The sequence below is a fragment of the Penicillium macrosclerotiorum genome (assembly GCF_028827735.1).
Source record: "Penicillium macrosclerotiorum strain IBT 26536 chromosome Unknown utg000001l_segment0_segment0, whole genome shotgun sequence".
Taxonomy (NCBI): Eukaryota; Fungi; Ascomycota; class Eurotiomycetes; order Eurotiales; family Aspergillaceae; genus Penicillium; species Penicillium macrosclerotiorum.
The window spans coordinates 362422-375050 of NW_026643081.1; the positions used below are offsets into that span (position 1 = coordinate 362422).

Sequence of the window (12629 nt, forward strand, 5' to 3'; positions counted from 1 at the left end):
GTGTATATTTACCTGCCCAAGTCCGGCGATGGGGGGATTGGATCAGCATGACAACTCTGCAGGAACAGCGGGATCGGTGCATATCGAGACCACATGTTCCTTCTCGCATCGAATCAAACCCAACAGAAATCCATTTGCCAAAAGCCCAGTCTCTCGTTGCAATCGAGGGGCAGCCAAGTTGAACCGGGCTCTGCCAAGACGCGGCAGGTTCCGCCCGGAGGCTTCATCGGGCGCCGAGGGCCTGCCAAGCCGGAGATAAAAAGAGATCGTCAATCTCAATTGCGAAAAGAAGGTAATCAAGACCGAGACGTGTGGACTTTCTTCATGCGACGTGCCGGTTTCTACTGTTCTCGCTTGGAAAGACTTCCTCAGCGTCTTGCAGGAAGAGGATTACTCCGGTGGCTCATCCTTGGCCTTGCTGGTGATTGATTGCATTTCTTGGCGCAACCCACTCGACAACGGTGGAATTCGAATTAGGTTTATCTGATGGGCTCCGCTCGGTCAGAATATGCAGACGATGGAGCAGGTTCAGGTATTAGCGAACGCCTTTTGCTTATGCTGCAGATCTTTCCTGTTCGCTGTTTCACGCCTGCCACGGCACAACAGTATTGGTGGAGACTGAGAAGCAGCAACCGAGATGAAGATTTCCAGATCGGATCCCCCTGCATACGTTATTCGCCCTGAAATACGCTTGAAAATCCCCTTTCCCCGAGCGTAAAGATATCGGCTGATCCTCCACCGCTTGCCGAGGATTTGTAACAGCAGCGACGCCCATCGTGAAGTCCTCTTGACAGACAAGCTTGGTCCCTGGTGACTCCAACCCGCGAGCACAATGCGCATTTCTGCAGCTATTGGCATTGCTACTCTGGTAGTTGGCTCTGCCGCTGTCGGCTGTCCTTATGCAGGTCGCGCTAAGAACCCTGTAGCGGGGTGCCCCTACTCGAAGCGCGCTCCTGCGGTAGCCCCTGCAGAGGATGCACCGGCCTTGTCGCGTCGGGGCCCAGTTGAGGGAAAGAAGGGCATTTTCTACAGTGAGCAACATTGTGTATTCTTCTCAACTAGGACCTTAGTGCTAACACAGACCCAGTGAACCGTATTGGACCGTCGGGTTCACAGTTATGGATCGCCAACGCAGACGGAAGCAACGCACAGAAGTTGATGGGAAATCAGAGCAATGCGTTCGACTATCACGCCTCATGGTCGCCCGATGGACAATGGATTGTATTCACGAGTGAACGACGAGGACCTGGTCAGTCGGACCTCTACCGCATTCATCCGGATGGCACAGGGCTGGAGACCCTGGTTGCCACCGATTCCGTCGAGGACATCGGTGTTCTGTCACCGGATGGAAAGAAGCTGGCATACGTTTCGACACAGGGCAATTATACAACGAATATCTGGGTTAAAGACCTCAAGACCGGCCTTGCTCATAACCTCACCGACACCGCAACTACACGCGCCAACAACATCTGGCCGACGGGCCATTTCCGGCCCGCCTGGTCCCCCGACGGCCAGTGGCTAGTTTTCAGCTCGGATCGCGAGACCGACTGGACTGGACATAGCGAGGGTGTGGGATGGGAACATACACAATCTCTGGGTCTATATGTGATTCGCGCGGATGGCAGCGATTTCCGCACCCTGAGTCGCCAATCCGGCTTCGCTTTGGGTACTCCTCAATGGTCGCCGGATGGAAAGCGCATCATCTACAACAACATGACGACCGAAAATACCTACGGGTGCCATGGTGTGTCCTCCCAACAGCAGGCTGTCACGGCACAGATCTACAGTGTGGATTTCGCGACAGGCAAGAACCTGATTGCCCACACCTCTGGCAGTTACCCCAAAGTTGGCCAACACTACATTGGCAAGTCGAGTAACATCGGCTATCTCGTGAAGGCTGGGCCCTTCGAAGGTATCAAGTATACCGCACCTGATTCAACACATAAGGCTTTCAACCACACCAATCTGCGTGATCCCTGGTGGTCACCGGACGGCTCCAAGATCGTGTACGAGATCCCCAATTGGGCCCAGCAAGCGGGCGAGCTGAAGCTCTGGAGTTACGATGACGACTGGGAGTATCGTTACATGGATGTTTTTCCGGTGCATAACACTGTTGTGAACCGAATTGGTTCGACACAGAAGGTCCTGGGCAGCGCCAACGGATCCATGGTGACTTCGTCGCCTTTATACACAGACCTGACCCTTGCACTCGACTCGTACGATATCTACTCGGTTGACAACGCTACCGAAGCCGAATTGCTTGCTGAGGGCGGAGCCGGTGCTTTCCAACCGTCCTGGAATCCAGATGGGACTGAACTCGTTGTGGGCTTTGGTGCCTGGTTCGAGACCCGTTCTGGCACACCTGCCACCATCTACCGCGCCTTTGCTAACGGGACTTACCACACCAACCTGACCGACGGCCTCCAGAACACTGGATTCCCGTCTTGGTCCCCTGACGGATCGGCGATTGTATACCGTAAATGGAGCCTGGATACTGGTGCCCCCGAGGGTCTGCATATCCTCAATTTTACTACTGGCGTGACCACCCAGCTCACCTTGGGCTGGGATAACACGCCGGGCTGGGCACCTAACGGCGAGCGCATTGTATTCACCCGTAATAATAACTGGACTACATCCTATGGTACACGCTGGTATGCGGATCGCTTCGACATTTATACCATCCGCCCCGATGGGTCCGAGCTGACCCGGGTGACGGACAGTCTCGCCAACGACGCGCAGTAAGTGGACCTCCGAATTGTTTATTTTATGATTCAAACCCAGAATCCTGCTGGAGACAAAAAAGGAATGAAAAGAAACAGCCATGGTTGTGCTAACTCTATTTTTCTTTAGTGCGGTCTGGTCGCAGGACGGGCGCATCATGTGGAGCACCGGCATGTACGGCTTCAAGGACGAGAGCGCGCTCTTCGACAACACGTTCCAGCCTTACGGCCAGATTATGGTGATGAACTACGACGGGACGAATAAGCAGCTGGTCACGGATACTATCTGGGAAGATTCAATGCCACTGTACATGCCCAATGAATATCTTGAGTGAGCTCAAGAGACGTATTGTACAACCGCGAAGCTTCGTGGCGGTACTCCGACTACTTGTGGAAACCATACGAAAAATTGCGTTTGAAATACCATAATAGTGGTTCGCGAATGTCACTCAATTAAATGCATCTTGTTTGCGATATGTCATCATGAAACGTATGTCGCCGTACGCCGAAGTCCTCAAACTATCAGAAATAAATTTAAATTAGTAGCACGATTCCTGCCAAAAATAATCCAGCTGCCTAAAGCTTACTTTACTGTCCAGATGGCGGGGAAGAATGATCGGCGTATTGTTGAATTAACAAAAAAGCTTACGAATCTGATTCATCATGGTTGTGTTTTCCCCACTCGGTCGCAGATATTTACCTTTTCAAGGAAATAGACTATGATCAGTCCCAGTCTCGGAGATAGAAACTGGAAATGAACAAGGTTTTTTTTTGGCACACGGGGTCATGCAGCTGAGAAGCCTAATTTAGGGAGGGGCTGCTTTTCAAAGGATGTGAAACATTCATTTCAATCCCTAAAAGCCCGGGCAAGTATCTGCTACCAGAAATAAACTTACGAAAGATCATATGGCAAGCAAGAAGAAGAAGAATAATAATAATAAAGTTGATTGATACAGTACTTCCGGGAACCGGTGTCATCAGTTCCACTCTTCGATTGTTTCTCGAACCCTAATACCAAGAAAGGCTTATGTACATTTACCGTAGCGGCTAATAGTCAAATTACTAGAGCATGTTCGCAAGCGAACTTTATATTTGATGGCAATACTTCGCGTAAATAATTCGTTTTATCAAGTATAGGCAGCTAACTTATTCATCAAAGGGGCTGTTATATGTATATCATGTGGTCGAGAAAGGTGAATTTCAGGGGACCAAGCGAGACAAGGAAAGATTCTAGAAAATCTGGGAGGCTATACATTAAGAGAGATGTATTCATTAGGGCCTCACCTTCAAGCGATTTTTGTATTTTGTCAGCACAGGGCTAGTCTAACCACTACCAATGAAGCCCTTCAGAGAAGAACCTTTTAAAAGAAAATAAACTTGACGATAACTATATATTAAATTCAACTATGCGCTTTCTAAATCAGTATTTCCGATATTTAGATAAAAAATTGACATTGAAAAGAATGGGTTGAATGAAAGTCTCAGGTATTGAGATTCAAAATTGAGAGGGTTCCAACATTGAGTGTAAAGCTCGTCGATCAATGGCAAATCGCCAGACTTGACCGTCTGACAATCCAATAGCCACCCAGTCACCGCGTACAGCGTAGCAGCGTGGTTGTGTATCTAGTGACAGTCGAAGGAAGGCAACCGTTCCATAATATATCCATCGACCTTGCACGCTTAACTCCTGTGCATCCACTATACAAGACTGAGCATTTGCCGAGAGTGTTAAACCTCCTACCGGTCCTAACATCTGTGTTTCTTTATGTGATCCCGGTTTGACACGCGTAGCAAAACGCGGGCCAAGGGATTTTGAGTCTTTGAAGAATTTTGCGACTTCCGACATCCTACTAAATTTATTCTGAGGGCCGGATGAGATCTGCTTGCTATCAGGTGAAAAGGCCACAGCACTAACCGGGCCTGAGTGGCCTTCTAGTGTCTTCTGAAGAGCACCTGTAGTAGTATCCCATAGCTTGATAGTCTTATCCCAAGAGCCTGATACGATCTGCTTGCTATCAGGTGAAAAGGCTACAGCACTAACCCGGCCTGAGTGGCCTTCTAGTGTCTTCTGAAGATCACCTGTGGTAGTATCCCATAGCTTGATAGTGCTATCTGCAGAGCCTGATGCGATCTGCTTGCCACTAGGTGAAAAGGCCACAGCACTAACCGGGCCTGAGTGGCCTTCTAGTGTCTTCTGAAGATCACCTGTAGTAGTATCCCATAGCTTGATAGTGCTATCCCAAGAGCCTGATGCGATCTGCTTGCCACTAGGTGAAAAGGCCACAGCACTAACCGGGCGTGAGTGGCCTTCTAGTGTCTTCTGAAGATCACCTGTGGTAGTATCCCATAGCTTGATAGTGCTATCTGCAGAGCCTGATGCGATCTGCTTGCCACTAGGTGAAAAGGCCACAGCACTAACCGGGCCTGAGTGGCCTTCTAGTGTCTTCTGAAGAGCACCTGTAGTAGTATCCCATAGCTTGATAGTCTTATCCCAAGAGCCTGATACGATCTGCTTGCTATCAGGTGAAAAGGCCACAGTATTAACCCAAGATGAGTGGCCTACTAGTGTCTTCTGAAGATCACCTGTGGTAGTATCCCATAGCTTGATAGTCCTATCATCAGAGCCCGATGCGATCTGCTTGCCACTAGGTGAAAAGGCCACAGCACTAACCGGGCCTGAGTGGCCTTCTAGTGTCTTCTGAAGATCACCTGTGATAGTATCCCATAGCTTGATAGTCCTATCATCAGAGCCTGATGCGATCTGATTGCCACTAGGTGAAAAGGCCACAGCACTAACCGGGCCTGAGTGGCCTTCTAGTATCTTCTGAAGATCACCTGTGGTAGTGTCCCATAGCTTGATAGTCCTATCTGCAGAGCCTGATGCGATCTGCTTGCCACTAGGTGAAATGGCCATAGCACCAACCCGGCCTGAGTGGCCTTCTAGTGTCTTGCAAAGACCACCTGTGGCAGTATCCCATAGCTTGATGGTCCTATCATCAGAGCCTGATGCAATCTGCTTGCCATCAGGTGAAAAGGCCACAGTATGAACCGAAGCTGAGTGGCCTACTAGTGTCTGTAAAAGAGATGCCCATGCATTCTCTATGATAGGAGCCTTTTGTATAAATTCTGGGATTTTGTCCCGGTTTCCTGCTTTTATAACGCTTGACTCAGGACTGAAGATGAGAGCGGAGCTATAAAGCTGTAACGGCCAATGAGACACAGTATAGTAGTGTCGCTGCAAAAAACGGGAAGCGTCCTGTAACAGTGCTGAGGTTGACGGGATTTCCTTTTAATTTCACAAGTTAACAAATTACTAAGTAATCTATAAATATTGAATACTAACCTGGCAAACTTTGAGTAATTCTTGAAATGATTGAATCGCCCCGGATAGTCTATCTAATAGACTAAGGCATTCTAGCCATTCTAACATTTTAGTCTGAAGAAACATTCCGACCGGGCCTTCTCTGATAAGTGTGCCCCGTGCTATATCACCTGCTTGGACATTTTGAAGATGTTGCACCCAAAAGATAGCCGCATAAGCTAAGGATGACAGCTCATCACTTAGATTTTTATCTTTCTGTGATTCCCAGGATTCTCTTGTCGAGTCAGGCCGCGGCAGCTCTATAAGGTTGACCCTTAGTTGTTTAGACAAATGAGTTAGACAACCTAGGACAACATCATAGTGCCCAAAGCTCTCATATAAATCAAGTATGGATAACGCTTGATCGCTCGCTAAGTAATCTCGGGCTGACTGGTGGACAAACTGGATAGTATTTCCCTGCATCTTAATGAAAGATGCACAGCGATCGACTAATACCTCAATTATGTCGTCCTCACTAGTAAGACCAGTCACGCTCGGAACTTCTTGCACTTTCAAAGGTCGATACGCCAGAGTCATTGCTTTCAGAAGTCGCATATGCTGTCGTGCAATATGTGGCTCGCTGTTATTCAGTTGATGTAATATTCGATCGTAGAAAGGATGCAGTCCTGGCGGCAGACCTTGGATCATGACTAAGACACTGTCTGGGTGGACACCCTCAAGTGTTTTGCATACTAGGCTCACCCATAAAAATGTACCCTCGGCCTTCACAAAGAGGTTGTCTTTCACTTGTCTTGCAAGCACCTCTTTATATCTATTTTGACGACTAAGCTCATCCACTTTGTATGAGATGTAGCTCTGCACAGATTGAGAGACGTATTGTGAGTTCAGCTCCAAACTCACTTGTAGCTGATCATGCCCAGCTAGTAATGCCCGTTCAGCAGCTTCCAAAGGTCGACTTGTTAAGAGCCACTTTATTCGGAAAGGGCTATCAAGTCCAGTCCGGACGAGAAGCTTCAAGAAGTCGCCCATACCGCTATCTTGACATTCATCAAGAGCATCCACGATAATATAAATCCTAAAGGCGTGACATAGGTCCAACATCTCTAATAGCATATTCCACAAAGCTCGCCATAAGGTAACATCCTCACTAAAACGATCGTTCTTAGGATCCCATCGACGTCGCAAAGACTCTTTTAGCTCAACTCGCTGGTTGACCAGTCTGAGAATTAAACCTTTGATAAGCGATTCAAGGTTGTTCAGATCATTATCAGCGTTTTGGCAGAAGAAATAAGTGATCAATGTAGAGGGATCTCTTTCTCGTGAGAGCTCTTCAATCAGGCCAATCGACATCATCGTCTTTCCTTTCCCTGCACCGCCCTTAATCCAAAGTAGACATACATCGTTCCCATCCCGCCAACTGCGATACTGCGGGTCCTGGAGAACCCACTCGAACGATTGACGGAGTAATTTATCCTTGGCCTCCTTTAAGCGGTTTTTCACAGCTAGGGAGTCTGGGCAATGAAGGTGCTGGAGACAAATTCGATCAATATCGTCGCTGGTATATGCTTTTTGGATGAATAGCGTTAGTTTGAGCCCAGCCTCGTGAATATGCCATCAAACTTACACTGGTAGAACTCCGCTGTGATCGGGGCGTGGCTGTGTCCAATTTGAATTCCACTGTTTTCGCTATGAAAATCAGTCGAATTCATGATGGTAAGCTATAGCTATACAGGATAGAGTAGTTGTCACCATGAGAATTGCGCCCATAGGAGTTCCCAGTCATTCAGCTGAGTGAGGGGCATCCCTGCAGCTTTGATTGTCAGGTGACTACAGTACATCAACTGGCGCTAACATGCCATCTCCTATTGACCATAATTCGAAATCAGCCTAAAAGGTATATTTAGAAATAATTTAATATCAAATGAGAAGAGAGAGCCTATCTGTACAATCGATAATGTTCTTGAGGAAGAATGCAGGGGCAGTGTCGTACGAAACAGCTTTGTTCGATCGCGATGCACCCTTCGCTGTTTGAACGGTTTGCATTTGAATTGAAGCCAGGAATAGATCCACCCCGAAGCTCGGTATACAGTCTTTTACAAGGACGATGTAATGTTGTTCCCTGCGGACCTGTATCGATTAGGTATGGAAACTTTGCTATAACACTACTAGTGTATTTTTGAAATACCACATCTTGGTGTTAGGGTTCGAGAAAGAGTCGAAGAGTATAGGTGGGGACACTGCTTTCCGGAAGTAGTAGTGCCCGATAATATGCAACTTCGGAAATAAACAAACTCAAGTTAGGCCGAATGATTTGGAATAAATTGGAGCAAACATGCTATGTTGCGTCCGCGAACATCAAAATGACTATGGCACCAAACCTTCAATGCTTACGAACACCTGACTTTCAGTCATCATAACCAAATAAAATAACACGTGAAGGCTCAAAAGGAGAAAGATTATATACCATGGCTAAACGAACCCATAGCGACCCTGAAAGGGTCTTACGCAGACGCAGAATAAGGAGGCGGTTGTTCCATCAAATACTGCGATGGCAACGTCTCCAAGGCTGGAAGTTCAACAGGAGAAGGGGGCGGTGGTTGTTCGAGTTCAGGTAAGTTCGGCGGCGGTGGCTCAAGCGCAGGTAGTTCTGCACGACGAGAATCACCAGGCGCATGCTCGAGGTCTTCAAACTCGTCCAAAGAAAGCTCGTAGCCCAGGTGACGTTTCAGGAGCTCATGAGTTATAAAACGTTCGGGTGCATTGCCCTGGGCATCTATAAAAGACACATGAGGGTTAACCTCACCGATACGCTGTAGCTCGTTCGCGTGACGGTGATGATGCAGGCAGCGGTCAACGCCGATAAGGAAAATGGTCACATGGGCCCATGAAAGGCTCAAGAGGTCAAGCTCGAACTCATCCATGTCCCGTGCTTCACCGTCAAGAATGAGTAGCAGCCGAAGCATAGGTGTTTGAGGGCCGGCTTGCCAGCCGTAAACAGGATGGTATGTGGCAGTGTCGCTATGTTTCTGGAAGTGTAACTCTTTCACCCGTTGCCAGCCAGCCATAACCCTCGTGCGACCACCAAAACGGACGGTTTGCCACATTTCGTCAAGATTCCAGTGATTTATGACCCCGATATATTCAGCTTGGCTAGCGAAAGTAGTGAGTTCATACCCAGACCAATTATGATCGTGGTTGCCCATTGCATCGATGAAACGGCCGATGATAGCTTTTGCCAGATCTGCGAAGGTTTGTGAGTTGAGAGTTCTGAAGTTTAGATGCAAAATGAAGTAATTACCCTTATTTTTCGGCTGTGCTGATCGTGTATAGCTCGTGATAAGATATTCGTTATATTCGGGCCGACGTGGTTGGAAATCCATAGACCCTGAAACATCCAGAAGAATCATAGTGTTATCTGGTTGTTGATTTGAGGGGTCAAACGGGTGAAAGGAACGCGGCATAACTTGGTCAGAATACCCTTGGGAGGAATTTTGCCGACAGATGTCACTGATAGAGTAGTAGGTAGGAGGTGGTTTCACAGCTCGTGCCATCCTTGCACGAGCCATATTCAACGCCGAGATCAAGTCAGGCTTCAGTCGAGAGTCTGGATCCTCCAGTCGATGATTCAACACCCAGTAGAGGCGTTCCTCCGCAGTGTCCTCATAACCTCGCCACGCTGGCGTGATTCCTCGCCACCCCGCAGCCCCGTCAATGGTGAATTTGAGCGGATTTGAGGCTTGCCCTGCCCATGCTACCGGGATAGGCTCGAAGTATCCGGCCCTGAGGAGATGTAGGTATTGCAGAGGACGCTTGGCCCGGCACTCGGCGATCTTCTCAGCCATGCCAACCTTTGTTTGATAAGAAGAAACAATGTCTCGATCCAGTTGCTCAGGCCACCTGCCATCCTCCTCTTGCAGAATCGCATCTTGAAGCTCCCGAGCCTCAGAGAATAACTTTGAAGTCTTCGAAGCCACTTTATCTGCCGATGACTTGATGGAGAGGGCCTTCTTTAAGCTTGCACGTTTAGATTTGCTGCCAAGGTTATCTCTATGAGCAGAGGATGTACCAATACCGATGTTGAACATAGAGGATTGTAACTGATCAACCTCCCATATATTAAATGCTGGCTCTTGCGCATCGACGAGTGTCTGTGATTTGGAATTGAGGGAGTTGTTCAGCTCGATGGTCTGTTGTACAGCCTTGGCGTGAGAATGTGGATCGGGCCTTTGCATCCCATAGAACGTTGAACCACTGAAACCGTATGGTGAAACGACTGCAGATTGATAGGGATTGTTGTTGAAGAGGCGGACCTGGGCGCAGTCATGGTAGGCCTTTTCACCGGGGTACATCACAGCCTTCGACCACATCTCTTGAATGTCCAGACGATCAACCTTTCGCTGGAGGTACTTGTGGATCAGACAATTGCAAGGGTACTGGCATTCATGTTCAGGTTCGATTTCTGGGTTGAAGACGTGGAAGGTCTGCTGGACAGTCTGGAGCATGTTCTGCATCTCCTGCTCATCCTTTGCGCGGAGCGTGGCTGCCTTAATCAATGCATTTGTATGGCCTGACCGTGAAGATCCACTCCCGCTCACACTGGCCCTTGATGGAGGCGGAGACGGGTATGATGGGGGTGAGTTGGCTTGCATGGTAGCTTCAGGTGAGGTACTGATAGAGCTGGGATAAAGTCGCGAACTGGCTGGGTCGATTGGACTGTGAATCGTCGATACTATGGAAGATGAACACCGTGAGTATCTCCCCGGGTTTTCATAGTACTGATCCACGGCCTCGTTGATGGAGCTTGCGGACTGAGTCGTGAGCAGTCAGCGACCCGAAGAGCAGGATAAGCACGGGCATTAGTAGTGGGTACCTCAAGAAACAATAAGGCAGTCCCCGCATCGACGCCTGGTACGAAGACCTGGAAGTCGGCGACATTTGCACTGGAGGGCCGCATCGCAAGACACTCTGATCTGGGTTGGAAAGGTGGCCACGAGGAGATCAAGCTGCAGATGGGGCTCTAGTCACATTTTCTGGGACAGAGCTAGATTGGATCGCAAAGCACCTGTAGGCGACGAGAGCATCCTGAATGTGGCTGTGAGACCATGATGTGCAGTCTACGGGCCAAGCAAGTGCAGTGTCCTCGGACCAATAAAGTTGGCTGCGTACCGAGAAGTCCAGATTGGTGGGAATCAGCTTCAAGCAGGGTGATTCGATCCGTGTGTCTTTAGACCATGACTCGACTGGAGGGGAAAAGAAGATGAGGCCAAATGAGGAGTCACGCCGTCTCGGGATAAAGTGCACGTGTGGCTCGGGCACGTGGCGGTTCTGCCGATTGTCACTGGCCTCGCGGGCTCAACACGATTCACGGGCGTCGTTGGCTTTGTTGGCCCTGCGGGTTTGGTTCGGGTCGCGGGGCTTGGGACCCCTTTTCGCTGTCAAAGGCCGGCGCGCAAAGTCCCTCGGTCTCAAGCCACCAAAGCTCTCCACACGAACCCAGCTTGCCAACACCCTTGGGTCATGGTCGCAACTGGATCGAAGACCTGCCACAGCCCCCCAGGTCAAACCCCATGTGTCGTGAACGGGATTTGATTGGGCTATAACTACCCCTGCCCGATAGTTGCAAGAAGAGGCTCACCGTGGGGCACTGATTCCTATACCTGGCCCCCGGTTTCTATTTTTGCTATCATCCTCTCCGTCATAATATTCTACCATTGTTTCTCTTCTATGCAGATCAGGTCCCTTTGAGTCTATTGGAGCCGGCATGGCCCGCCTTGTCCCTGGTCATGATTCCCCGGGGTTATGGGGCTTCCAGAATATCGGGCCACGAGGGACCCCTACCCAACTGCTATATATTCTGTGTATCCTAAGACACGTCCAATGAATTTCTCGGTACTTGGACCTATCTGTCTTGCTAAAAAACTGCGTTGTCTTGACTCCTGCAATGTGTATTTCGGGATTTCTAGAAAAACCATCCTTATTCCTTCATTTATCTCGCAGATACACAGCGGATTAGTCCAATTAGTATACCACTGGGCTATATATATCCTAAATCCTCCATAACATAATTACTGTATGGCCATCAAGCCTTAATTGGGTTCGGGACTGAAAATTTTGAATTGGTTATCGTGGCTATGCATCTTTGATGGCCCCGTGAAGCATGTATTTGAGGAAATTTAAGCAGTTGCAAACCTAGCAAATGTTGGAAACCTAATTTTCGAGCAGAGTTTGTTTGCCTGTCTTATGGGTATTGCGCAAGACCTCTTTAGTTTCAGTGTTTCGCGACGTTGTCGAAATTGCCTCGAGGTCCACCCGTATAAACTTCGCCAATCATTACTGATATGATCGAGCTCAAGTCGGAGTGGTCTCTGCCTTTGCTGAGTGCTGGATCTATAGTGATAATGATCAGATCGCATGATCTGTCATTCAGCCGTCTGACAATAAGCACAGAGGCGCTCAGGAGGCCAGCAAGCTATCGAATGAGGGCATCACATCGCTCGTATCCTTTTCACCAAGGACAAGGTGAGACGGAGTAAATCATTATTGAGAACTTCCTGGTGCTGCCTCTGGGTGCCTTCAGCCAAAAGAAT

General features: G+C 48.8%; 3 protein-coding genes across 3 annotated transcripts; 1 reads left to right on the plus strand and 2 right to left on the minus strand.

The window, feature by feature from the left end:
• Window positions 1-832: 832 nt before the first annotated feature.
• Window positions 833-3055, plus strand: N7462_000122 (tat pathway signal sequence domain-containing protein; the record flags this gene model as incomplete). Its single annotated transcript, XM_057071848.1, has 3 exons — window positions 833-1031; window positions 1088-2738; window positions 2851-3055. The coding sequence occupies 3 exons, from the start codon at window positions 833-835 to the stop codon at window positions 3053-3055; spliced, it is 2055 nt and encodes a 684-aa protein (XP_056938378.1).
• Window positions 3056-4215: 1160 nt separating this feature from the next.
• Window positions 4216-7751, minus strand: N7462_000123 (G-protein beta WD- 40 repeats containing protein; the record flags this gene model as incomplete). Its single annotated transcript, XM_057071849.1, has 3 exons — window positions 4216-6006; window positions 6064-7607; window positions 7667-7751. The coding sequence occupies 3 exons, from the start codon at window positions 7749-7751 to the stop codon at window positions 4216-4218; spliced, it is 3420 nt and encodes a 1139-aa protein (XP_056938379.1).
• Window positions 7752-8543: 792 nt separating this feature from the next.
• N7462_000124 (uncharacterized protein) lies at window positions 8544-10996 on the minus strand (the record flags this gene model as incomplete). The annotated part of the gene is made up of 2 exons (XM_057071850.1): window positions 8544-10850; window positions 10913-10996. The coding sequence occupies 2 exons, from the start codon at window positions 10994-10996 to the stop codon at window positions 8544-8546; spliced, it is 2391 nt and encodes a 796-aa protein (XP_056938380.1).
• Between the last annotated feature and the right edge of the window lie 1633 nt (window positions 10997-12629).